The sequence below is a fragment of the Nematostella vectensis genome, chromosome 2 (genome assembly GCF_932526225.1).
Source record: "Nematostella vectensis chromosome 2, jaNemVect1.1, whole genome shotgun sequence".
Classification (NCBI taxonomy): Eukaryota; Metazoa; Cnidaria; class Anthozoa; order Actiniaria; family Edwardsiidae; genus Nematostella; species Nematostella vectensis.
The window spans coordinates 13,859,962-13,887,414 of NC_064035.1; the positions used below are offsets into that span (position 1 = coordinate 13,859,962).

Below are 27,453 nucleotides of genomic sequence, written 5' to 3' on the forward strand. Positions count from 1 at the left end.
GTTGCCTACGGCACTATGACTGAAGCTAAGGCCTCTCGCGGGTAATCGTTTTCAAAAATTCGTTCAAATTGAAACCCATTTAGTTTCCCCTTGAAGGCGGCGATTGATCGGATCTTTGGCGAATATTATCACCAATGATAGAAAATAGATCAGAAATAGATATTATGAGATATCAATAATCGGCAATGAGCGATACCTATGCAAATAAAATATCCAAGAAATCGATTCGCAGGCGCGTAAATACACAGGGTGGTGTGCAGGGTGCGCGCGCACCTCCCCACCCCCCCACCCCCCCTTGGCGGTCAAAAAGTGGGTCATTTCTTATAAAGGAATCTTCAAATACTGTGATTTTTCCATGTGATACCCCTCCCCCCCCCCCCCCAATCAAAATCAAATCCTGGGTACGCGCCTGATTCGGTGTTCCGCTTATCTAATATAACATCAAGTGAGATGTCCTCATACACGCAAAATGGAGGTTCGCAACTACAGTTTTTTAGATTTTGTACCTAACCCCCTCAACTGCGATTTCATTTGCGAATCCATGTTCTAGCCGGAGAGTTATTGCAACTGTACAGTGGGACCTCCATATATCGGAAACCATTCGAAGCGAAAAACTTGTCTGTTATACAGTGGGACCTCCATATATCGGACACCATTCGGAGCGAAAAACGTGTCTGTTATACAGTGGGACCTCCATATATCGGACACCATTCGGAGCGAAAAACGTGTCTGTTATACAGTGGGACCTCCATATATCGGACACGGAGCGAAAAAGGGCCTGTAGCTACTGAGAGCCAGGTCGTCCAGGTACACGAAAGCAGTTCAGCTTTGAGACATAAACAATCCATCGAGGCGCACAGAGGCCTCTAGCGGAAAATGCAGGCCCTGTGGTGGCATTTGCATACTTCTGCCGTCTGCCGTTCGATTATCAAACGAACGGGCTGTTAAAAAACAATGGACAGCGATAGACCCCCTCGTACTCGAATTCGGATAACTCGTAAAACTCGAGAACTGTGATCCATTGGATTTGGTGCTAATTTTCGGTCATTTTGACCCGCCTTAGTATTATTCTACTACAGTTTTTCTATGGGAATATTTTACGCCGTTTGCTTAAACTTTTTCCTCTATTCTCCACAAAAAATAGAGTGTTCTCATTAATATTTTTCTTTTCTTATTAGTGAGTTCCATAACGCAATAAAGATAATCATCTGCTAAGATTCCAATGTATAATAAACGTTTAGTTAATTTACAGTTAATTCTCAACTTTCAAAAAACAAAATAAACAAGAAAGAAAAGTCTATTTGTGTGGATGATTTACGTAAAAGCTCAAGCAATTAATTGACAGACTAAAACATTTTAAAAGATTTACTAGTACCAATACCAAATATTTTAATGTTAGAAAAATAATCTGACAACATTTATCAAGAGCATCTCATCAAAAGCAACTGAAGAAGGATTATTTTAAGTCCCTCCCTCCCTTGAGTCCCTCCCTGAGTCCCCTCTCTCAAAGGATTGTTATTGTAAATAGTTTCGTCAAAGATTTTGCTGTAAACAGATTTGTAAATAGCTTTTATTTATTTTGTTTCTGTTGAGGGCAATGCGTACATTATCATTGTGATATTAAGCGAATCCCTCATTAAAAAAAAGGCATCTCTCTCTCTCTCTCTTTTATATTCCAAGACAGTTTCAATCAAATATCGTCAATAAATTCAGATTTTATTCGTGGATTATTGTACTTTTAATTGTTAACAACAACAAAGGAATGGTTGATTGATATTATTTTTAAAAACGAACCCCCGCAAGGCCGCAATTATATATTTTTGTTCTCCGTCTCAGTACAGAGACACACAGGTATTCCACGACAGGGCGTGAGTGACGTCAGAGGGTAGGTATGCTAATCAGGCCACTGACTTCCGGTGCGCGCGGGAAGCTTCGGTTCCGAGTGTGTGGTAGAGGTTGATCATCATTGAGTGGTTGATCATTTGTTCTGTTCAGCAAAGTAGCCTTAATACTCACTTTACAGCCCTATAGACCAACAGGTAAGATGTTAATGATAAACTGCATTACAAAATGTATTACTGAAGATCGACATCATTTACAAACAAGAATTTTCATTCATATCAATGAATAAAAACACAATCACATTAAAATCGTAAGCCATCTAAGGCCCGATGTCCTTTATAGCCTCTATCCAGAAGAGTTCTTGCGCTTTGGAATCTTCTCTGAGCAAATATATCTCGGCGAGGAATGTCTTTAATGACAGAGATATGGCGGCGGTCTTTGCTCTTCTCATTACATACTCAATATGAGCACACAAGCCCTGGATAGAAAGGCCAATAACTGTTGGCTTTTGTTTGAATAAAACAGCTGTTTCGCTGATTTCTTTACAACAAAAATTGCTTTAAAGAGAGTTATGTTTATGAGAATTATTTCTAAACGGGATTTTTTTTACGTCTGGTTGTAGAATAGTTATATGTTTGTGTAATAGTAAGAAGCGTGACTGCAGTTTATAGGTGTCTACAATACAATTGAGTATTTTTGTGTTTTCGTGTCGCTTTGTTGTTACTTCCACATTACTTTAATGACTACCATTTCTATTCAAAGCTGCCTGTATAACACCTCTTTTCACACGTATTTAAAAACATTATTTAAAATCAAACGGCAGTGTCTAAGATGAGAGAGGAGAGCAGGAGGCTAGGCTGGCCGTTACGAAAAATGTCATGAATCTAAACAATTTGTGTAACGCTTATTTCCTGAAAAATTCAAAGCCAACCTTTATGTAATATTCTGGGTGGTACTTATCAATCTACCACCAAAACTCATTATTTTCCGAAAAGGCATTGTTGATATTCCAACTACATACCCTTCTTTTTAAAGTGTATGAAATTATTGTACACGTTGTATGAGTATGTAAACACGCAATATTTTTTTTTTCTGCCTGGCGATATAGCACATACAAATAAATGAATGTTTGCCTCTATATTTCTTGGCAGGCTGACAAACAGAATGTTGCAGGTGCTTGTCCTGTCAATCTTATTCGCTTTCGTCTCAGGTATTTAATTAGCATTATCACATAGCTCCCTTGTAGTTTATTATTATGATTATGTTTTTTTGTAGTACAATCCTTTGAAATACAACACTATTATTGTAACTATTCCGCATGTTTGTATTTAAATAATTTCTTTTCAATTTATTTTATATAACTTGCAGATAGTATCTTTAAAAAAATATTTTTCATTTGCTACATTGGGTGATAGAGCCCTTGACTCCAATGAAAGGTTTCTTGATCATTACTGGCTACTCTCAGGGTGTACAGATTTAAAGGTGGGGGCCAAAAAAGATTATGAGGAAAGCCCTCCCCTACCCCTCCAAAGAAATAACCTCTAAAACAAGGACATTCATTCAAAATTCCATATAATTCTATTCCAGACAACAACAACAACAAAAAAAAACTATCAAGAGTACAGGACTTTGAATTTTAGTTTATAGGACTTTGAATTAGAAATGTTTAAACAGATTCTGTTTCAAAACAAGGAATAAAATATATTGTTTTCAATTAAATTTTGTTGCAAAATAATATACAATGAGTAATCCTCATGGTTCTCGCGTTGGCCTACAGGATAATCCTGACAAAATTAGGAGGGCAAGACTGCCACAGACATGCTAAGGATTTGGTAGTTGACTGTTAGATTTTTATTGCCTTACATGATGGGGAAGGGAGGTGGAGGGTGTTATTTTGTAGAGCTCACACCCCTCCTCCTATTCTCATACTAGGAACTTGTTTTAGTTGTGATTTTCCATGCTGTATAATGAGAAGTCAAGGAGCTAGCTCTCAGTGGTTATACAGCTTAGTCACAAGTTACACAAAGCAACATTACACTATCACACTATCCTGTCCAACCCTATACTACCCTATCCTACCATACCCTCCCCATCCCTACTGTACCTTACAACCAAACCCTGTCACCTACACCCTTAATCTTATGCCTTCCCTGCTTAATACTACCACGCCCTATTCCAACCCTATCCTACCATACCCTCCCCATCCCTACTGTACCTTACACCCTTAATCTTATGCCTTCCCTGCTTAATACTACCACGCCCTATTCCAACCCTATCCTACCATACCCTCCCCATCCCTACTGTACCTTACACCCTTAATCTTATGCCTTCCCTGCTTAATACTACCACGCCCTATTCCAACTCTATCCGACCATACCCTCCCCATCCCTACTGTACCTTACACCCTTAATCTTATGCCTTCCCTGCTTAATACTACCACGCCCTATTCCAACCCTATCCTACCATACCCTCCCCATCCCTACTGTACCTTACACCCTTAATCTTATGCCTTCCCTGCTTAATACTACCACGCCCTATTCCAACTCTATCCTACCATACCCTCCCCATCCCTACTGTACCTTACACCCTTAATCTTATGCCTTCCCTGCTTAATACTACCATGCCCTATTCCAACTCTATCCTACCATACCCTCCCCATCCCTACTGTACCTTACACCCTTAATCTTATGCCTTCCCTGCTTAATACTACCATGCCCTATTCGAACCCTATCCTACCATACCCTCCCCATCCCTACTGTACCTTACACCCTTAATCTTATGCCTTCCCTGCTTAATACTACCACGCCCTATTCCAACTCTATCCTACCATACCCTCCCCATCCCTACTGTACCTTACACCCTTAATCTTATGCCTTCCCTGCTTAATACTACCACGCCCTATTCCAACCCTATCCTACCATACCCTCCCCATCCCTACTGTACCTTACACCCTTAATCTTATGCCTTCCCTGCTTAATACTACCACGCCCTATTCCAACCCTATCCTACCATACCCTCCCCATCCCTACTGTACCTTACACCCTTAATCTTATGCCTTCCCTGCTTAATACTACCACGCCCTATTCCAACTCTATCCGACCATACCCTCCCCATCCCTACTGTACCTTACACCCTTAATCTTATGCCTTCCCTGCTTAATACTACCACGCCCTATTCCAACCCTATCCTACCATACCCTCCCCATCCCTACTGTACCTTACACCCTTAATCTTATGCCTTCCCTGCTTAATACTACCACGCCCTATTCCAACTCTATCCTACCATACCCTCCCCATCCCTACTGTACCTTACACCCTTAATCTTATGCCTTCCCTGCTTAATACTACCACGCCCTATTCCAACTCTATCCTACCATACCCTCCCCATCCCTACTGTACCTTACACCCTTAATCTTATGCCTTCCCTGCTTAATACTACCATGCCCTATTCCAACTCTATCCTACCATACCCTCCCCATCCCTACTGTACCTTACACCCTTAATCTTATGCCTTCCCTGCTTAATACTACCATGCCCTATTCGAACCCTATCCTACCATACCCTCCCCATCCCTACTGTACCTTACACCCTTAATCTTATGCCTTCCCTGCTTAATACTACCACGCCCTATTCCAACTCTATCCTACCATACCCTCCCCATCCCTACTGTACCTTACACCCTTAATCTTATGCCTTCCCTGCTTAATACTACCACGCCCTATTCCAACCCTATCCTACCATACCCTCCCCATCCCTACTGTACCTTACACCCTTAATCTTATGCCTTCCCTGCTTAATACTACCATGCCCTATTCGAACCCTGCACTGAAAACACCCCACCTTCTCACCCACCCAACCTGCCTTGTACTACCGCACCCTACCCTTCCCCCTACATGCCTACACTACTACACCCTACTCAAACCCACACTATCAGTACCCCATCTTACCTGCTTAACAGTACCACACCCTACTCAACCCCACACTATCAGTATCCCATCTTACCTGCTTAACAGTACCACACCCAACTCTAACCCCTCACTACCACTACTCCTACCTTTCTTGACCCCCTTCCACAGTACTCTATCCTATCCATCTTTAACCCCTGCCATTTAACACCAAGTTCTGCCCTAATCCTCCCCTTCCAAAATCCTAACTTGGGCAGGGTTTCTGGGAATTTGAAGGGTTTCCATTTTTGTGACAGCACAATCAAGTCTGTCTGAAGAGTGCAAGAAGAAGCTGACGTGTGGCGAGTGTATCCAAACTAGTCCAGAATGTGGCTGGTGTGAAGACCTGGTATGAATTTATAGTATAATTAAAAGTATATATATATATATTTTTTCAAGGATACAGGGTTTCTTCTAAGCTCTCTAGGCTACAGACTTTTTGATACTTTTGTCTAAATAAAAGAAAATAATCTTTTTACTTCAATCTAAGCTCATTTGTGTCCATGTGACACAAAGATATATCTTTCTTCAGCTGATACCATATACCTCTTGACAGCAAGGACTGCAAGGGGGGTTCTAGGGTATTACCATGATACAGCGATCTGACATATTTTTATTTATGTTTTGAATCTTTTTCCTCAGTAATTCTTGGCCTTGGGTGGTGTTATGGGAATATACTTCACAGCTGGCTATTTTTGGGGGTGATTAGTTTCTGTACTGTCCTTTGTATTTGTTTGGGGAAAGGGGGTATAAAATCATGTTTATAGCTGAATGGGGTATGAAATAATGTTTATAGCTGAATGGGGTATGAAATCATGTTTATAGCTGAATCATCCCTCCCCCTGTGGCAAGGACACTCTCCCTTTATCAATTTTGATTTCTGCTATTATGAACAATTTCAATTACCATCATAATGATGTATTTTTTATTACAGAATTATTTCTGGGGTGGTCAACCAAGTCCACGATGCAATGACCTTCAATCCCATAGAGAGAAATTCTGTAAAAGAGTTGCAAACCCAAAATCAAGTTTTGACACGTCTACTGTAAGTTATCATGGTACAATTATCTCGATGTCTTTGGATGTTCCTAGTTGATGTGTTTAAACTTCTTTATTCAATTTTTAGGATTCTCCATTAGATGATAGAGTTAAAGTCTCTCCACAGAATATGACGTTAAATTTAAGGCCAGGTTTGTGTGTTTGTTTGTGTTTATTAGGGGTAGCAATGGGTACCTCAAAATTTCAAAAGTCTGGAAAAAATTTCGCAAAGTCTCGGAATCTCAGCGTCTTTTACGCAAGGCTCAAAGTCTCTATTTTTCAAAATTTTATGGGCCTTGGAGTCTTGTTTTTTTTTCTACCATGGTCTCAAAGTCACAGATTTTTAAACACTACCACAGAGTCTTGGATTTTGTTTAACACTATCTGTTTTATTTGCATGTGATCAGGACTAGCCTGATATGGCCAATCGGACTCACGACATAGAACAATTCATTATTAAGTCTTGCGCTTGCAGTTTTATCAAACTAAAAGCTCGGGCTCGGTTTTAAAGAGACCTGAAAAGCTTGGGCTTGGATTCAGAAATTTGACAAAAGTCTCAGGCTCGGATTCTGAAGCGTGGGTCTTGGCTCCTCAGCAAGTCTCAGATTTACCCATCGCTACCCCTTTCATTTGTAGTTAAATGGAGGGAAAGCCTCATTGGTTCCTTGTATTTGCTAGTGGACAGGCAGCTTTTTCCTTAAAGTAAGATTCCAGCTATACTGTGTTTGTGTTCGGAGAGGGGGAGGTGGGCTATCCCTACTGTAGCTACACACCTGGCCTTATTGATGATGTTATAATTATTTGTTATGGTTTACAGGCCAACCAACTACATTCAAAGTAAAAGTTCGTATGCCAGAAAATTACCCTGTTGACCTCTACTACCTTATGGACTTATCTGGGTCTATGCTTGAGGACATTGCACAAGTCAAGACTTTAGGGCAGAAAATTGGTAGGTTTCCATACGATGCAGTGCAAAAGAACACTATTATGAGCAATATACAATGTACATACCTAGAAACTTGTAAAAGTGCACCCATTGCCCTCCTATAATAGTAATTCCATAAATGCTCATTTCAACACCCTAGAAGCTTATTTATGTAATTGTGTGGATCAGAAGTGGGCCGCTTTTAGGAATGGGGGGCAAATATTTAAAAATTCTGCTCTATCAGTAATTGGCGTGTCTACATTAAAAATTATACATTCATCAGTTAGAAATTAAACAAATATACAGTACTTATTCAACAAATAGTTCAATACACTTCTTTTATTGTTCATTAAAAAAAAGCACATTGGAGGGTGTTTTTATGTTTTACACCTGTTCTCTGGCAATTGATAAAAATGAAAAAAATAAACAGTGAGACTGACAGGCAGCAGAGGGAAGAAGAAAAAGGAGACAGATATATAGACATATTCATGACAAAAAATAAATGGATACAATGATAAAGCAGGCAAAACCAACAGGTACACAATTAAATGGTGGTAAAGTCAGTCCATCTTGTGGCTTTCAGCTGATGAAATGGCTAATATAACTACCCGTTTCCGCCTTGGTTTTGGCGCATTTGTGGACAAGCCTCTCGCTCCTTATATTGACACATACCCTCCTGTGTAAGTAGCTAAGGTCACTCTTTTTCTTTTATTATTATTTTTGTTATTTTTTTGCTGACTTTTCCAACTTTTACAGAGATCTGAATTTATCTTTTATGGTGTGTTCAAAGGGTTTGTGTTGTTTTGCAGGAGAGCTCATCCAGATCTAACCAATCCTAGCTCTGTTCCTGCTTTTGGGTTTAAAAACATGCTGTCTCTTAACAAAGACCCAAAAAAATTTGAGGTAATGATCTCAATGAAAACCAATATTGCTTGAATAAGCACCTCCCCGAAATAAGAATCTCTCCTGAATATGCCATTCCTCCAAATGTGCAATATTCAAATGACAAACTACCTGTCTATTCACCTTGACATAGCCAATCCTTATCTTGTCTGTAGAATCAGGATTTTGTTTGCATATAAATCTTTATTTTTAAAAAATTTCTTTCCCTTAGTCTACTGTGGCTTCATTGAACATTTCCGGCAATGTGGACAGCCCGGAAGGTGGCCTTGATGCTCTAATGCAGGTTGCTGTCTGTGAGAAGGTCAGAATAAAGAATTAAAGAGTCCCTGTCAGCCGCTTATTAAATAGAAACGTGAACAAGTTGTATATATTGCCTGGGTAGCAGTATCTTGTTTTAATAGAACAGGTCTTGGCTTTGCCCTCTGTCAATAATACTGGAATTGGTGTTTTTCCAACTTGAGATGCATCAAATCAAAGAGTATTTTATTGGTGTTATATTTCTCAGGCACTTAGTTTCCCAAGAAAATGGATGGCATAGTTTGCGAGACTTTGATTCTGCGATTTTGGGGATGAAAGTTATCTTCTAAAGGAATTTAATTTATTGAACACAACAAAACTGCCGAAAGTACATCATTTTTGCTTGACTGTATTTTCAAACTACATCAAAGTCACAAAGCAAAAGTTAAAAAATTTCAAGTTGATGGTCTCACCAATTTTTGTTAAAACGAGAAAAACAGAAATGGGCAGTCATTGAAAGATTCACGAAAATAGTGAAATTCAATACCAATAAATGTAATAGTAGAATCATTTAAATAATACATTTTGCACACACAATTTAGGAGAAAACAAAAGCTCAGCCTCTCAGCACATTCTTTTGTGTAGGAATACCTACAGTACACGAGAAAACTATACCTAAGATTTTGATTTCCATGACATTATTGTGTGTTTTTCAGGAGATTGGCTGGGCAAACAAGCTTGAGGCGCGCCGACTTGTCATCTTCACCACTGACTCAGGATATCACTTTGCAGGAGATGGACTGGTAAGGTTTCTCTCCAGAAAAAAAAAACATTATAAAATAGGGATAATAGTAGGGGTAAAAGTTTATTTGTGCCACATGTGTGCAAACCGACCTAGTGCCCTTGGAAGCACAGGACCCCCACCCCTAATGAGAACTAGAAGGCTACTCTTCCATGGCCCTTTCCATAAAATGTTGATCCTCTGCATGCTGCGTAGCCTACTACTTATTTTAATGACTGAAGCAGAATGTTCCCTCTTGACATTTCCTTTTTGATGCGATAGAGCAGCATAACGTGGATGCTTGCTCGTTTATTATAGATTTTTGACATGAAAGAAAGATGGAACGCCTAAGGAAGGGCAGAGTAGTTAAACAGTATTGCATTTTTACTAATGTGTCATGTGCCCTCCCTTTTGTGATTGTGCACTGCAATGCTAATGGTAATATTACTTTCAAGTACATATAAAGCTCCTTTTGGCCCTTAGCAAAGAATACTTTTATAAAGAATTGTCAATCTGACACAACTTGTCATTCGTTTGGTTTTCTGCGATTTGATTTTAGGAACCATATCTCTCTTAATCAGTGAAGGGTGTTGGTAATGTTTTATGTTTTCTTTTAGCTTGGAGGCGTTGTTACCCCAAATGATGCCAAATGCCACCTTGAGGGTAACACATACGCTGCATCAACTACACTTGTGAGTAAACACTACCCCACCCAACTGCATTGTGCAAATATTTTACTTCTTCCTTTTTCAATTTTTCATTGCTTTCTTTTGCTACCGCAGTCATTGCTCTCGTCTCCCTACTATCATTGACACACAGGCTTTGTCATATCAAGCACGGCTGCGACGACCTGAATGACAACTATAATCTGGCAGACGTGTTCCCATTTCCTGCCTTCAATTCTTTCTCCGTAATCCTATTTCTATGATATACCCATAACTGCATCACAAAGCATTCTTAGGCGTAGACTGATAAGTGTTTTTTCCAAACCAGGACTACCCCTCTGTTGGAAGCCTCCGTGAGACACTGCTGCAGTACCAAGTGGCGCCTATCTTCGCCATCACAAAGACTCAAGTAGACATATACAAGGTACCAATCACTACTCCACTACAATACCTCCGCCAAAGGAAATTATCCCAGGCTAATTTCAAATAAACAAATTTCACCGCGACGTTGACTGTAATCTAGACGTCAGAAGTTTGAACTTTTTCCTATTCTGAACAAAAATTTCACTTCTAATGATGTCTTAAATTAGGCCCAAATGAAGCAACGCGCGCTTCTCCGCCCGTCTCAGGGATTCGCTAATACGAGTATTTATTTTTTAAGATTTCTTCTTTTCTCACCTTTCATATAATGTATGATATTAAAAACGGACCTGTTCTTTCTTCTACAGACCCTTGTTTCATTCTTTGGGAAAGAAACTGGTGCCGTGGCGGAGAGACTAAACAGCGACTCGTCCAACGTTGTACCTCTTATTCGAGAAGCTTACTTGGTAAGCACATTAGTCTAGCGATCGACACACTCGTCTCACTCCTCCTCGGTTATAGCATTAGTTGTTTTTGTGATGGCAAAATTGGTATAATAGCAATTAACCAACACATCACACCAACACACCAATACCAACACATTAACATCCTTTTTTGTCAATCAGAAAATCGCTCAGACACAGACCGTCACAGATACAGCCCCGGATGGCATCAAAGTAGACTACACTGCCAACTGCCTGTAAGTATCGATTTAAGCCTCAAGAAGACTTACTGTGAGGAAGTATGAAGCCAAAGTGCTCAATATCTAAGTTCACATACCGTATTTACTAGATTAAACGTCGCTCCTAAAATTCAGCCCCAGATCTATGTATTCTATTGCATTCTTTTTGTGTTTTGTATTGACACAGCGATGGACGACGTGTCGGCGAGAACACTTGTACTGGTGTGAAGATTGGAGAAGAGGTAAAACACAAAGGGAAATTTTCGATTTGAAGAAAATAATTTCACAACTTTATCGTCATTCCTTTATCGTCATTCCATAGGTGTCGTTCGATGTTTCGGTTACAGCTACGGATTGCAGCAAAAAAGTTCCAGGGTAAGACATTAAAAGAAATAAAAATTAAAATAAAACTAGATGAATATTTGTTTAAAAAAATTGTCACTTAATCCTAGGTTTTCTCTGAAGACGGCGTTTGGGGATATTGATATCTCTTTGAAGTATATCTGTGACTGCCAGTGCGAAAAGCCTGAAAACTCGGTAAGACTAAAAGTTCGTTAAATAAAAATCGATAATGTCTTTTGGTACCGTAAAGGGGCTCTATCATCCATTACGCATCTATAAGTTATATATATATATATATATATATATATATATATATATATATATATATATATATATATATATATATATATATATACAAGAAACCCGTGACCCATGCTAAATGTAAAAATTATATGATTAATTACCGAGAGAACCAAAAGATTTACGTGGAGTACTTCAGGTTATCTCCGATCTTTTTTCCAATTAAGTTGTGGCCCACGAAAGAACTCATGTCATAGACCCTTTAATTAATAGCTCCGTTCTCTCCTCTAGTGGGGACTTTCTTTAGTAAACCGTGGCCCATGTAAAACTCATAACATAGATCCTTTAATTGATATAGCTCCGTTCTTTCCTAGTAGCGGGTTATTAGGTAAACATTGCGTCACGGAAAACTCATGACCCGTTTAGATAGGAGTGTCGTCTCCTTACGGTATCAAATAAAAGGATTCGTTGTTTCAGATTGAGGGAAGTATTCACTGTAGCACGAATGGTACCTTATCCTGTGGTGTCTGCGATTGCGACCGGGGAAGGTAAAGGCTGTCACATTCATCCTCGATCATCACTGTTTTTTTTTTTCTATTCGTTCACAACTTCCTAGCCTCTACTTTAAACCCTCTTAATCTTTTCCTCTACTATTTTATTATATTTATCATCATCCAGCCTGATCATCATCATTTTCACAATCATCACTATAATCGCTAATGCAGTGCACACTAGCGACATATCGACATAACGACATGGGCGCGCGCACTCTTATCTTCGACATAACGACATAAGAGAAAAAAACATGTTTTTTTCTTTTATGTCATTATGTCCATGTCGTTATGTCGGGCTAAACATAGTGCGCGCGCCCATGTCGTTATGTTGTTATGTTGCTAGTGTGCACTAGGCAAAACAACAAGAAATATAAGAAAATCCAAAAAGAACAATGAATCCGTCCTCCCTTTTCATAAAACTATTGCTTCGCCGCCCCCCCCCCCCCCCTTTTTTGAAACCCTGCATCCGCCCCTGTTACTACATTGAAGTCATTATTATAATACAATGGTGCTATTATTTTTTGTCGCCAACCTTCGTTTTGTTTCCATGTCCAGCGCTGGCCGCCTTTGTAACTGTCCTGCAGGCTCACAATATGAACCAAAGCGATGTGCCCGGTATGTCACTCACCTCTCATCCAGTATTGTGTGACATATGTCACGCACCACTACGGTATTATCCACAGTATTTCATCCAGTATTTTATGATATATGTCACGCACCACTACGGTATTATCCACAGTATTTCATCCAGTATTTTATGATATATGTCACGCATCCCTACAGCATTCATGCACAGTATTTCACCCAGTATTGTGTGACATATGTCACGCACCTCTACGGTATTATTCACAGTATTTCATCCAGTAATGTGTGACATATGTCACGCATCTCTACAGCATTTATGCACAGTATTTCACCCAGTATTGTGTGACATATGTCACGCACCACTACGGTATTACCCACTGTGTTTTATCCAGTATTGTGTGACATATGTCACGCACTTCTGCAATTTTACCCACAGTATTTCATCCAGTATTTTTTTAAATAGAAATATACATCAATGTAAAAAAGATCAAAAGTATTTTTAGCTGGGATGTTGTTATTCTCCCTCGGGTTGCTAATTGTTTGGATTGTGAAATAACAAATAACGGCTACTTTGGCATCGAGTTAGCTAAGAATAAATGGACGCACTTAAACACCGGGGACCAGACTAGTGTGACGCATGTTTTTTTCAGCTGCAGTTTATTCTCGTAGAAAACGGCGATATTTAGCCCATCGTGGAATAACGGCTGAGTTCTGTCCCTTAAGTTTTAAAATATAGTATAAATAGTTTCTTTTAATGGCGGCCTTCTTAGTCCTTTTCATCCCCTGTGGGAAATAAGGCCGTCCCCAACGTTACCATCGTTGCCAATAATCAAATAAACAAAAGCAAACTAACATTGCCACGCAAGCTGGGCCCAAAGGGTTTACTTAAAAGATTTTTTTGTATACTTCACATTTTAAAACTCATAAATTATTTATCAGCCATTCTACCAATCAGGTGGACCTATTTGCTCGTGATGATTGGCTTAAAAAAAAACAAACGTTATTTTCTTTTGACCAACCCTCTAACAAATTTCGCCCCTTGATTACCTTAAACTTGATAAAAAAATGCCTGCTTGTTTATTTAAGATTACATAAATGGTGATTCAAGCACGTTGTGACGTGATGACTAAACTTGTAAACCCCTAACTCACGTGATTAGGTCTAACGCCACTGAAGCCTACGCAATGTCTACAGAAAACGCGATCACGTGAGTAAAATCAAAAGTCTCGGGTGGACGCCCAGTTCTTGACGGATTTGTCAGTAAAATATGTGGTTTGGCGCGAAAAAATGTTTGCGCACCGCACTTTCCCGCCTTTTCACGTGCTGACTTTATTCTCGAGCACTTAAAGTTTTATGTCATATTATTTGCAACTGATCTTGCCCAGTTAAGACGCCGTTTTTTCAGCTGCTGTTGCAAATGTAAATACATGCAAATGAAGTGGAAACAATCGACATGCATTTGCATTTGTAACAGTACATGCAAAGAACGGCCTCCTTCCTTATCGTTTCCACTTTTTCGTTCTGTTAGAAACCTGCCCTTGTGGACTGGGCGTTTCACTCGAGCATTTAAATATTCCTTTAAATAAAAACTGAAGATAAAACTAAATGATGCATGGCCTTAACAGTGAGACTCGCGTTAAGAGTTGATCAAACCGACATAATGTATGGACGATTAACTTATCAGTGGAGGGCCCTGATATGTTATCTCATAGCTCACGCGTAAAAAAAGTCTCAATCTTTATAAAAGTCTAGACGTCACAGACTAAACTGACGAAGCGAAAATAAAGCGAGCCTCTATCAGCCGCCATTTTATCATCCAGCAAAATATCAAGTATTAGGAATAATCCGTTGCCATCGACTATTTTTTGGAAGCTGTTTGAATTGAATTTTTTGAAAAAAAAAACGCATGAGATTTTAATTTTAGGTAGTTACTTTGAGATTACTCCTCTTGTCTTCCAAGATATATTGAAAGAAATGAATGAAATGGCGTGGCTGACAAGGTCAAACCTAAACTAAGAGCTCTTTTCTGTGTAAATTGAGCAGGCGTGAGAGAAGCCTATTCCCTTTTTTCGCGTCCCTGTATTTACTAGTAACAAGTGGACTGATGTTGACAGTTGATCTCGTTCCGTTGCTAGCGGTGGTAACAGCACGGCTCAAGTGTGTAGCGGGCGTGGCGTGTGTGACTGCGGCGAGTGTATCTGCACTGAGAGTAAGGTAAGAAAGTGTAACGCGTAAAACACCTAATTTGACTTGCCCTTTGATTGGTTGATCAACTTAGCTGGCTTTTCTCGTGCATTCTCTGATTGGTCCCTCCATATCGTATCATTACTAGTTTCCGCCAAGAGATCATCCACTCTGATTGGTTCCTAAACGTTATAACGTGTTATTACTGGTTACTTTGGGTAGTGATATGGCTGTATCTAGAATATTTGTGTCAGAGAAGGGAAGCCCCATTTATTCTTTGTATTTTCTTTGGAGGGAGGAGGTGCAATTGTTTCCCATATGTACTTGTTAGAGTCCGACATGGCGTGACATGGCGGTCACCAGTTCCAACTATGAATGACCATAAGTCAACACAAATACTTTCTTTTAAAGACGAAGGGTGAGATTATTTACGGCAAGTACTGTGAGTGTACCAACATGGACTGTCCTCGCGACCCAGGCAGCGGCTTGCCTTGTGGAGGTAAGCTAGAGGGATTAACGTCTCGTACATGCAGCACAATCTCATCTGCCCGCTCGTTGGATTTTTAAAGCCGTTTTGTCACCAGTTTACCTCCGGTCGATAACGTTACAACCTTCGATGATTTTCAACAGAAAACGAGAAAAATATTTCAAAATTGTGAAATAGGGTGTCTATTGGAAGTTTTTTTTGGAGGATTTGATTGGTTAAGGTTTCCGTCGGCCCTCTGGAAATAAACTGGTGACAATTCAGCCTTAATAAACCGGGTGTTGACATGAAATTAATGTCATGTGAATGTATACAAGACAATTATAGGCCCAGATATTTTTAGGGGGTGTTAATGTCAGATATTTTTTTTCTCTGCTATTGCTCACTAGACTTTCATACGCGGACAATATGCTATGTGTTTCCCCTACAATATTGGCATTATTTATACGGGGCTTATTTCGTCGACAAAGTGCTGTCGGTATAGGTATATTACATAAAGCGATTCACTCAAAAACAATAAAAATGAAATATAAATCGAAATAAGAATCATATACAGAGTATACAGAGTAGAATGTTGTAAAACATACACTTTTACTTACGCCCTGAGCATGGTATCTGCCATTGTCCAAATAGGCCAGTCCAGCCTCTGAAGTCATCCAACCATCGTCTATGCGTTATGCCCCTTGACTGTTTCCCCTCAACCATTCTCTCTAGGATAGCGGTAGACAAATTTCTAACCTTTGTAATATGGCCAAAGTATTGTAGTTCACTCTGTCTTCTTAAAGGAGCGTCCAACTCACACCTAACTATTTTAGAATTGAATTGTTTGTTCGATGTTCGGTCCCATAATCTGCTATTGCGTGCATATCTGCTATTGCGTGCATATCTGCTATTGCGTGACACGTAATTGTACGCTTTACCTTATTAGGCCCTTGGCATGGTATCTGCAATAACGTGACGTGTAACTATCCGCTTTACCTTATTGGGCCCTGGGCATGGTATCTGCTATTGCGTGACACGTAATTGTACGCTTTACCTTATTAGGCCCTGGGCATGGTATCTGCTATTGCGTGACACGTAATTGTACGCTTTACCTTATTAGGCCCTTGGCATGGTATCTGCAATAACGTGACGTGTAGCTATCCGCTTTACCTTATTGGGCCCTGGGCATGGTATCTGCTATTGCGTGACACGTAATTGTACGCTTTACCTTATTAGGCCCTGGGCATGGTATCTGCTATTGCGTGACACGTAATTGTACGCTTTACCTTATTAGGCCCTTGGCATGGTATCTGCAATAACGTGACGTGTAGCTATCCGCTTTACCTTATTGGGCCCTGGGCATGGTATCTGCTATTGCGTGACACGTAATTGTACGCTTTACCTTATTAGGCCCTGGGCATGGTATCTGCTATTGCGTGACACGTAATTGTACGCTTTACCTTATTAGGCCCTGGGCATGGTATCAGCTATTGCGTGACACGTATTTGTACGCTTTACCTTATTAGGTCCTGAGCATGGTATCTGCTATTGCGTGACACGTATTTGTACGCTTTACCTTATTGGGCCCTGGGCATGGTATCTGCTATTGCGTGACACGTATTTGTACGCTTTACCTTATTCGGCCCTGGGCATGGTATCTGGTATTGCGTGACACGTGTTTGTACGCTTTACCTTATTTGGCCCTGGGCATGGTATCTGCTATTGCGTGACACGTATTTGTACGCTTTTCCTTATTAGGCCCTGCATGGTATCTGCTATTGCGTGACACGTATTTGTACGTTTACCTTATTGGGCCCTGGGCATGGTATCTGCTATTGCGTGACACGTAATTGTACGCTTTACCTTATTGGGCCCTGAGCATGGTATCTGCTATTGCGTGACACGTAATTGTACGGTTTTCCTTATTAGGCCCTGGGCATGGTTTCTGCTATTGCGTGACACGTATTTGCACGCTTTACCTTATTAGGCCCTGAGCATGGTATATGTGACTGCGGAACGTGTAACTGCACAGGAAACTGGACCGGACCTGACTGCATGTGCACAAAGAGCAACGAGACGTGTATAAGGAATGGGGTAAGTTGCTTTAGCTACGTGCGGTCTTACTCATTGGGGTAAATTGTTTACGATCCTTGCGGAAGGTATCGGCATCGCCCAGGTTAACGGGGTAACTTGCTTTAGCTCCGTTCAAAACAGAACGGAGCTCGATCGACCACAAGACGATGGAAGTACTGGCAAAATGCAAACAACAGCGTGTGGCACTATCTCGGGGCAAAGGGGGCAAGGTGAACGCGGCTTCTGGTAGGCGCTCATTCATTTTTTTATGTTTGATTTGAGAATTGTTCGTGAAAATGTGGTGGTCTCTTGAGGGATAAAAAGAAGAATGCATATGCAGTGCCCTGATCCATTGAACCGTGCTCGCTCGTAGAGAGAGGGGTTTAACCACACTACACTAAATCACCTTTGACATTACCGTTCCAGGTCCTCTGCAGTGGGCGTGGAACTTGTGAATGCGGGCAATGCGTTTGTAACGCGACATCTGGATACGTTGGAGCATTCTGTGATGACTGCCCTGTAAGTCATTCGGTTACCAAAATACCATAGACCTAGTTTTCAACAGACATTTCCCCACCTCTAACTTCTGACAAGTCGACGAGACAGTCCAAATGCAACGCTTTGCAGGCAACATTGAACTTAGGAAGCTACTCGTATTCTATCTATTGTAACGTGTTGCTTGAGATGTCATGATCCATATTCTTTTAGCATTCTTTGTAGTTTTCATTAAATTTATAACAACCGCAGAGTAAATATGATACATCTAGTTGTAATGTATGATCGATTCAAGTAATTGAATAACAATGAAAACTCTTTTGAGCTACGTGACACTGGCCATATTAAAGCCGCATTGTCATCAGTTTACTTCCGGAGGTCCGACGGAAACCTTCACCGTTAAAAGACAAAAGAATTTATTAAAATCCGAGATATTAAACAGGCCATTCGCTCTAAATTATCAATCAAATCCTCAAAGAAACTTCCAATAAACACACTGCTTTCAATATTTTGAAATATTTGTCGTGTTTTCCGTTAAAAATCATCGGAGATTGTTACGTAATCGACCGGAAGTTAGCTAGTGACAATGCGGCTTTAAGTTTCGTTTTACATTCTGTTTTGGCAGACATGTCCAGGCCAGTGTGAGGCGAATCGAGACTGCGTCCAGTGCATGAAATTCGGCACTGGCAAACTTGCTGGTGCGGAGTGTGCACCTAAGTGTGGCGGTATACTGTTCGAGATGGTTGACGAAATCAAGCCAGGTCTGTAGACAAAACATTGTGTGCATAAATACATCTATTGAGTCTAAGTTGTGTGAGGTAAGGTTAGGTAGAAAACCGATGTTCTAATATGATTTTTTTGTTCTACTCTAGAGATGGGTGAGAAGTGCCTGTTTGAGGATCAAGACGACTGCTTCTTCACGTTTGCTTATAGGGAAAATGAGAACCAAGAACTCGTTATTTACGTGCAAAAAGAGCGAGGTGATTGTCAAATAATAAATTATGTGAATACAGCTGGCTCTCGAATACTTTAATGCCTCCAAGGCATAGTTATTCGGAAAAAGTACTTGAATGGAAACGGATCACTTTCGAGTTATAGTGAGGTTCGAGTCACATGAAGAGGTAATCGAAGAAGATGTTCTGCATCAGCTATCAGGGAAAGACGTTTCTATAGCGCAAACGCACCTACATTTTTTGTTAGCAGAGATACATGCTGATGATATACGTCTTGTATTCACAAAAATGTATTCAAGTTCTCCGATACAGATAAATAAATAGAGTGACAGGACCGTCTAGATGAGAGAAGACGATAGACAGTCCCCAATGGAGAAGTCAACCCATATACCTTTGTAGTCTCTGAAACACCAAGTCCCTAACCATGATTATCTGTTCCCTTTCATGAACGTAGACTGTCCGGAAGAGGCTGAGGCTTTGGCTGTCATTCTGGGTGTGGTGGGTGGGGTTCTAGGAGTTGGGCTGGCGCTGTTACTGATTTGGAAGCTTCTAGCAACGATACAGGTAAGATCACGTTACTCCCCCTTCTAGATAATGCGTCATATTCACTGTAACCCTCTTACCCCCATCAAAACGATAATAAAGGTGCGCAAAGCTTCACGGGCCGGACCAACTCAGGAACTTTGGCCAAAATCTTTTTGCGCGCTTCGCTCTTTTCTGTTATTGCTTCATGAGTATGTGTCACCGTTAACTTGTTCTATTTTCAGGATCGCCGAGAGTTCGCTAAATTTGAAAAGGAAAGACAGAATGCTAAGTGGGATACGGTACGTGTTGTGTTCGATTTCTTTTCCGCCTTTTCTGCCGGCTCTCCCTGCCACTACCCTCTCTCCCTGATAGTACCCTCTCTCCCTGATAGTACCCTCTCTCCCTGATAGTACCCTCTCTCCCTGCCACTACCCTCTCTCCCTGATAGTACCCTCTCTCCCTGCCACTACCCTCTCTCCCTGATAGTACCCTCTCTCCCTAATAGTACCCTCTCTCCCTGATAGTACCCTCTCTCCCTGATAGTACCCTCTCTTCCTGATAGTACCCTCTCTCCCTGATAGTACCCTCTCTCCCTGATAGTACTGTACAGGACCCGAAATGATCCCAGGACCCGAAACGATCCCCAAAAGTTCCCCAACTGATCCCGGGACCCGAAACGATCCCCAAGAGTCCCCGAAATGAACCCCAAGGAATTGCAGTAATGGACAACAAAAGGAATGTGTAAGGATTGGCTTTCAGTTTTAAAAACATTTGAAGCATTTAGCTTTATTTATGTTATTAAAAGGAAATTTACATTAACTAAAACTATAGTATTAAGATATTAATATACGACAGCGAGGGAAATACTGTGGTTGAGTCAGAAATTGGGGTCAACTAACAATTCCTGTGATAGTAATTTGAAGAACACGGTGTGGATAAATCATTTTTACATAAAAAGCCAAAAAGAAAGGATAGGACATGCTGCTTTTCATAGTAAGCGAAATGGGTTAAGGTTATTTTTCGCATGTTTTTATTCGGCGAATGAAAGACCTATCCTATCATGCCGGGGTGTACGCACGACTACATGAGGAAATTCAAAACTCACATAATATTGCTTTCAACAAATGCCACATCCTCTTAATATTTTGCATCGGTAGTAGATGGGTTGGTTGTTCGAGTGTATTACTCAGTGTGCTTTTGTCGTTCCATCTTCTCGGCCAAACCGGCTGCCTAAATATAATGTGTCGGTAAATATTCGCTCGTGTAAACAAGAATTTCGTGGTGAAATACATGTTTGGTTGTCAAATGAATACTAATTTTTAGGGGTGATGTTTACCGGAAATGAGAGTCATGTGTCGGAACCGCAAAATGTTTAGAGTGTGATGGAAGGTCGAGAGTTTGGTTGATCTGAGCAAAGCTGTGCTATGTTTATGCTGTATTCCTTTCAGTAGCAATTGAAAGTTGTGTATTTGTTTTGGACTCTGTTTATGTTTAACGCCGGGCAATGTAATAAATAGAAGTATTGTATTGGAATTTAATATTTTTAAGTCGCGTTGTTTAGAAATTGAGTCGCTGTTAACCCTTAATTATGCTTCAAGAATTGCAAGTATTTCTTCTGCTTTCCCTTTGTCCATTACCGCAATTCCTTGGGGTTAATTTCGGGGACTCCTCGGTATCGTTTCGGGTCCCAGGATCATTTGGGGTACTTTTGGGGATCATTTCGGGTCCTGGGATCATTTCGGGTCCTGTACAGTACCCTCTCTCCCTGATAGTACCCATACTTAACATATTGTTTTGACCAAGTTGTCCTTCGTCCTTCCAATGCTAAAACCCGTCTAAATTAAAAACACACACGCGCGCGAAAAATTGAAGGTTTTCTTTTGTTTTTCATTATGGTCATGTTGAGAAGTAACCAGTCATCTGAGGTTTTGTTACCACAGGCATCCCCCAGGCTCCCCGATTTCTCACTGACCGTTATTGATAAGGAAGTTATGTCGAGAATTTACATCGTCTAATTTAGATCGTATTCTGATATATTCTGGTATTGCAGGGAGAAAATCCTATTTTCAAGCAAGCAACAACGACGTTTCAGAACCCCACCTATGGCGGAAAATAAACCCCGAATTATAATTGTTGTCACTCAATCTTTAAGCGCACCTTCACTTGCGGGTATTCCTTGGCAAGATAATGCATGTCATATGGTGTACCATTTAAAGTTCCGGGCGTCGTCGATTGGTACCAAGCAAGTCTTTGTAATCATAGCCCATTTCGTTAGTATGGATACCATGAGATAAAGAAAAAAGCCTCCAGCAAGAGAAAACACATGTTGTTAGGATAAAACAAATCGTTTTCTAAGGCGAAGGCATTACCTTGTACATACCGCAAAGCAAAATAACTACGAACAACATGTGTATAAGATAATTTTATACAGTAAAAGAGCAGCAAAGTTGGAAGAAAGGAACTGTTGTTTTTAAAATTATGTAATAGAGAAGATTTATATACGAAAAATGATTCCTTCATATGTTGTCTGGTTAACGGTAGTTGTGTTTTTAAAGCTTCTTTTATCGAATTGTAAAATCCATAGAGCAGAATGCATAGATAATAATTAACCATCAGGTATTAGTGAATTTCCTTTATTAAAATAACTTTTGTTGTGAATATGTGATAAATGACGTAATTGTACCTACGGTAACTGCACATGCGCACTAGTGTTTGTCACACAGTTACATCTACATCATAATTTCTTGGTTTGAAAAACTCAATGGAATTGTGTGATTGACCTTCAATGCTGCAATTCTCCTACTGATTCAGTACCCACAGCTTTTGAAAATGGAAATCACTCTCGCTCCAGGCTTTTTCGGGCTGTTTTCAATTTTCAATATTTTTGGCAATAATCTAGCATCTTTGTTAATTACATGAATTTGGAGTAAAAATGATGTCCTCTTTACAAATCGTGGTCAACCCTACTACTGCCGCACAGTACCACTTAACGCTCACACACACACTACCACTTAACGCTTACACACGCTAACATTTAACGCTCTAACCCAGTACGACTTATCGATCACACCTAGTACCACTTAACGCTCACACACACTACCACTTAACGCTTACACACGCTAACATTTAACGCTCTAACCCAGTACCACTTATCGATCACACCTAGTACCACTTAACGCTCACTCACTATACCAGTTAACGCTTACACACGTTAACGCTCACACACAGTACCACTTAACGCTCACTCACTATACCAGTTAACGCTTACACACGTTAACGCTCACACACAGTACCACTTAACGCTCACTCACTTTACCAGTTAACGCTTACACACGTTAACGCTCACACACAGTACCACTTAACGCTGACACCCAGCACCACTTAACGCTTACACACGTTAACATTTAACGCTCACACGAAGTACCACTTATCGCTCACACCCAGTATCTTTTTCTGTCATATGGTGTACCATTTAAAGTTCCGGGCGTCGTCGATTGGTACTCAAGCAAGGCTTTGTAACCATGGTCCATTTCGTTAGTGTGGATACCATGAGATAAAGAAGAAAGCCTCCAGCAAGAGAAAACACATGTTGTTAGGATAAAACAAATCGTTTTCTAAGACGAAGGCATGAACGTGTACATACCGCAAAGCAAAATAACTACGAACAACATGTGTATAAGAGTAATTTTATACAGTAAAAGAGCAGCAAAGTTGGAAGATAGGAACTGTTGTTTTTAAAATTATGTAATAGAGAAGATTTATATACGACAAATTTAACGCTCACACCCAGTACCACTCAACGCTCACACCCAGTACCACTTAACGCTCACACCCAGTACCACTTAACGCTCACACCCAGTACCACTTAACGCTCACACCCAGTACCACTTAACGCTCACACCCAGTACCACTTAACGCTCACATCCAGTACCACTTAACGCTCACACCCAGTACCACTTAACGCTCACACCCAGTACCACTTAACGCTCACACACAGTAACACTTAACGCTCACACACAGTAACACTTAACGCTCACACACAGTAACACTTAACGCTCACACACAGTACCACTTAACGCTGACACCCAGTACCACTTAACGCTGACACCCAGTACCACTTAACGCTCACACACAGTAACACTTAACGCTCACACCCAGTACCACTTAACGCTGACACCCAGTACCACTTAACGCTCACACACAGTAACACTTAACAAACAGACGAGCTTGAGTTTGATGACGACACTAAGGTAGCTTTCTTCTAAACAAAGACTATCTTTTATGGGGGGAAGGGTTTCCAAATCCGAAGATCAGCTCATTTGTTTTTATATGTTTAAATCATACATGGGACTTTTTTTTACAAAATCCGTAGTCGCGATTATCAGAATCCGAAACCCGACGTTAGATTTTCAATAGATCCGTTATCCGGTATGTTTTCAGAATCCGACATTCCGCGCCATTTTAGGCCAGATCCGCCGATCCGAAAACCTGGTACCCCCCCCCCCCCCCCCTTGATGACTTTACCTTACTTCTCAGCAAAGCTATCCTTGGTGGTCACTAAGGCTTCTAACTACTCAGCAAAGACTCTCGTCCTTGATGACGTCACTGACGGCAAGGTTGGTGGCGCTACTAGGAATGTCTTCCTCTGCGGCTTTCAAATCGGGAAAGGCGACGCCATATGTGGCGTCAGGAGCGGTCACGCTCTGTGTCACGTCAGGCGGTGTCATGTCGGGGATAGTCACGGCTGGATTTGGCTCATCCGCATCATATGCTCGGGAAGAGAAGCTTATAGGGTTATCAAACGTCTGGTGTTGGAACTGTTTTTGCGGTGCTCCTAAGACAAAATCGAACACAGTCCTTTTATAAGCTGATTTTGACTTTCCTGCTGCTACGATTGCAGAGTCTGGAACTGGGCGTCCCACGCCCATAACTTTTATTCGTATGTGGAAAGAGATTCTGGCTGTGTCGAGTCTGTGTTCGAGTTAGCGTGGAATTCGAGTTACCGGAGTTAGAGTTAGCGGGGTATTTGAGTTATATCTAAATTCAAATTAGCAGAGTTGTTACCTGCTTCTCTGTAACGTCTGTATATGAACCACCCTCCGCCGACGAACAGTGCCAGAATCACAATGGTTACAACAATGCCAACAGCTGCCTTAGCTCCGGAGCTCATCCCTTCCTTTAAGCCTGGGAAAGAAGTAACATACATAGGGGTTATTTGCCGGGTGGGAGGTTCGTATCGTGAAATACCGTGACCGAGGTCTTTTAAATACTGACCGAGGCCGAAGGCTAAATTTTTTTTTTCAGCGCCAGCGAAAACATACTTCGAGCGATCAGCGCGCGCAAAATATCGATGCTCGGACCTAGGGCAGATATAGGAATCTCCGGACCGCTCTATTAGCCAATCAGAATGCAGGATTCGTTACCGTGACCGCTACAAAAAAAAAAAATTCTAGGATACTTTTTGAAGTGTCGTCTTTGGGCGGTTTCCCAAAAATTGCCCGGCTAAAGAATAAGCAAGTGCAAGCGAGCATGTGAGCCTAATATTGAGTGTTCCTATCCTCTCGAGATATTATGGAGTATCGATACATGTCCTCATTAAGAGATCTCAATAGGTTCATCAATAATTTTTCTGTATCCATTAAATTTCGCGAGTTCAAAGTTCGCGGTCTTAATTTTTCGCGAGTCGTTAAAAGCGCGAATTTAAGTTCGCGCGAAAATTAAGCAAAATAAGGTAGTTAGATATTGTACTAAATTTCAAACGATATTGCTGCTCAATTCCCACATAATTTGCTATTCTAAGTTTTAAAATCTCCATTAATTCTTATCCCGTCGTCTCTTAATTGGGCTCCTAGCCTAAACATCATCTCTTTAACCCGAACCTTCTACGAACTTACTAACCTTTCTTTTGTGGACTCGTCTTTCCGCCCGGGTTGACTACAAAATAAGATAATGGTATTGGAAACTTTTTTATCTTGTTATTAGTATCTTTTTATCTTGATATTAGCAGTTTTTTATCTTGATATTGGAAGTTTTTTATCTTGATAGCAGTAGTTTTTTATCTTTATATTAGTTGTTGTTTTTTTTATCTTGATAGCAGTAGTTTTTTTTATCGATATTAGTAGTTTTTTTATCTTGTTATTAGCATCTTTTTTATCTAGATATTAGTAGCTTTTTATATCATTGAACTCCCTGGCTACATTCCTGCGTTAAGTGCGTAAGACCTGCGAACCTACATCTCTGTACCCACCTATTAGATTTTACAAAAAAATTTCTTCTCTTACCAATTTCTTTTATCTTGAGTGACGTGGGGTCAACAGCAAGGTGCCCCAGGCTCCCAGACTTCACTGCTGCGCGCAGAGGGGCGGTTACGTTGGCTCCTTGGGCGATATCCGCAATGAACGTGACATTGTAATCTACAATCACACTACCGCGTCTGTTGAAGAAGCAATTTTAGCTAAACTGTATCAAGACACATATTTATGTACAGAAAACTGCTTGAATTACACACAGTCGCGAAAGAACTTTATTAAGCCCCCCTTCCCAAATAATGCCCACCCTCTTTAGCCAACATTTTCAAATATCCCCTTCTCTCTATACCCTAATAAAAAAAAGGTATAACGTAACATATTCCCCTAAATTAACAACTATTCCTTCTTTGTGGAGTGCAGTGTTTATGTTATCTGAGACTAAAGTAGGGGGCAAAAATATGTATTGTCAAAAACAAGGAAAATGAGGTTTTGAAATCGCACCCCTTCCACAATTACTTAATCCTGCTTACCTGAAACCAATGACTTTGCAGCTCTTATACGCTAGAGAAACGATAGTATCATCCCCACTGTACAGCTTATTCACCTGTAAAAAGCAAAGCACTATATTACGCTTTAATTACTGTACGAATATTACTTCTAAGTCTGGTTTGCGCCGTTTTGTACGTTTTGAAGACTTAAAAAGGGGTTGCATGACATCATTTTATCAGGAGCCACGTTTACTAGACATTTTCGCCAACAAAAAGATAATAAATGAAATATAAATTTTATAGTTTAGTAGTCCACTTGATATACTGAAAAAAAATATGGACACGGGAGATTTGCATACTGATGCCCGATACTTACGTTGACCTTTTCAGGGGCGGATCTAGGGGTGCCCCCTTCCTTTCTGGAACTCATGGATCCGCCCCTGCGGAACACATGTTTCCTCCAAAGCTATGATTACCTCGTTAACAACTTGCTCTGCAAGGGCCTCGAAGGCCAGACTATTCCTGTTCTTATAATCATCGATCCACGTCGCTTCAGTTAGCTTCATAGTGACAGCATACGAAACGTCTGCAAAGTTATGAAGATAAGGAGATCACTAACACGTGGATTTTTAAACCTATCTGTTTTAGGCGGACACCCTCATAAAGCGGCCACGGCCACCCAATTGTATGATTTTGTTGTATGTATTTCCTTGGGATCGAAGAACCCTTTCCTAATAAGTATTTGCAATTGCCTGTTTATTACCTCTAGGAGCAGGGGGGCTAGTCGTCGGCGGCTGTCCCGTCACTGGCGTTGCTCCGCTTGGTAGCTCTGTCGGTGGTTTTGCTGTGTTTGCATTATCTGTTTTTTGATTACGAGTAAAAAAAAAGTTTTTAGTCAAGTTATAATATGTATATGTAAATATA

General features: G+C 40.6%; 2 protein-coding genes across 4 annotated transcripts in view; one reads left to right on the forward strand and one right to left on the reverse strand.

Annotated features, from left to right (window-relative positions):
- Positions 1–1,888: 1,888 nt before the first annotated feature.
- On the forward strand, positions 1,889–22,451 carry LOC5521686 (integrin beta-1-A). Of its 2 annotated transcripts, XM_032366875.2 has the most exons (29): positions 1,889–2,039; positions 2,994–3,052; positions 6,043–6,134; positions 6,720–6,830; positions 6,912–6,975; positions 7,641–7,772; positions 8,332–8,428; positions 8,558–8,651; positions 8,863–8,952; positions 9,605–9,691; positions 10,287–10,361; positions 10,663–10,758; positions 11,063–11,161; positions 11,321–11,394; positions 11,564–11,618; positions 11,699–11,751; positions 11,829–11,913; positions 12,436–12,506; positions 13,068–13,127; positions 14,257–14,304; positions 15,233–15,311; positions 15,693–15,780; positions 17,735–17,841; positions 18,247–18,339; positions 18,941–19,076; positions 19,188–19,295; positions 19,723–19,832; positions 20,036–20,092; positions 21,844–22,451. In XM_032366875.2, the coding sequence occupies exons 2-29, from the start codon at positions 3,007–3,009 to the stop codon at positions 21,907–21,909; spliced, it is 2,373 nt and encodes a 790-aa protein (XP_032222766.2). In that variant the 5' UTR covers positions 1,889–2,039; positions 2,994–3,006; the 3' UTR covers positions 21,910–22,451. The 2 variants fall into 2 exon arrangements, with proteins under 2 accessions (XP_032222766.2, XP_032222767.2); XM_032366876.2 differs by lacking the exon at positions 14,257–14,304.
- The window catches only part of LOC5521688, a 46,450-nt gene continuing 41,407 nt past the window's right edge, over positions 22,411–27,453 (reverse strand). For both annotated transcript variants that reach the window (XM_048723900.1, XM_048723901.1), the window contains 7 exons: positions 27,293–27,388; positions 27,006–27,115; positions 26,572–26,645; positions 26,075–26,226; positions 25,692–25,727; positions 24,858–24,977; positions 22,411–24,627 (listed from right to left, as the gene is read on the reverse strand). In XM_048723900.1, the coding sequence (XP_048579857.1) occupies positions 24,368–24,627; positions 24,858–24,977; positions 25,692–25,727; positions 26,075–26,226; positions 26,572–26,645; positions 27,006–27,115; positions 27,293–27,388 (848 nt within the window). In that variant the 3' untranslated portion in view covers positions 22,411–24,367. The remainder of the gene's footprint in view (positions 24,628–24,857; positions 24,978–25,691; positions 25,728–26,074; positions 26,227–26,571; positions 26,646–27,005; positions 27,116–27,292; positions 27,389–27,453) is intronic.

Coding starts and splice junctions, on each gene's coding strand:
- LOC5521686 (XM_032366875.2), top strand. CDS start 3,007: ATGTTGCAGGTGCTTGTCCTGTCAATCTTATTCGCTTTCGTCTCAG. Junction 6,135..6,719: donor GTGGCTGGTGTGAAGACCTG/GTATGAATTTAT, acceptor TTTTTATTACAG/AATTATTTCTGGGGTGGTCA. Junction 7,773..8,331: donor GACTTTAGGGCAGAAAATTG/GTAGGTTTCCAT, acceptor TGTGGCTTTCAG/CTGATGAAATGGCTAATATA.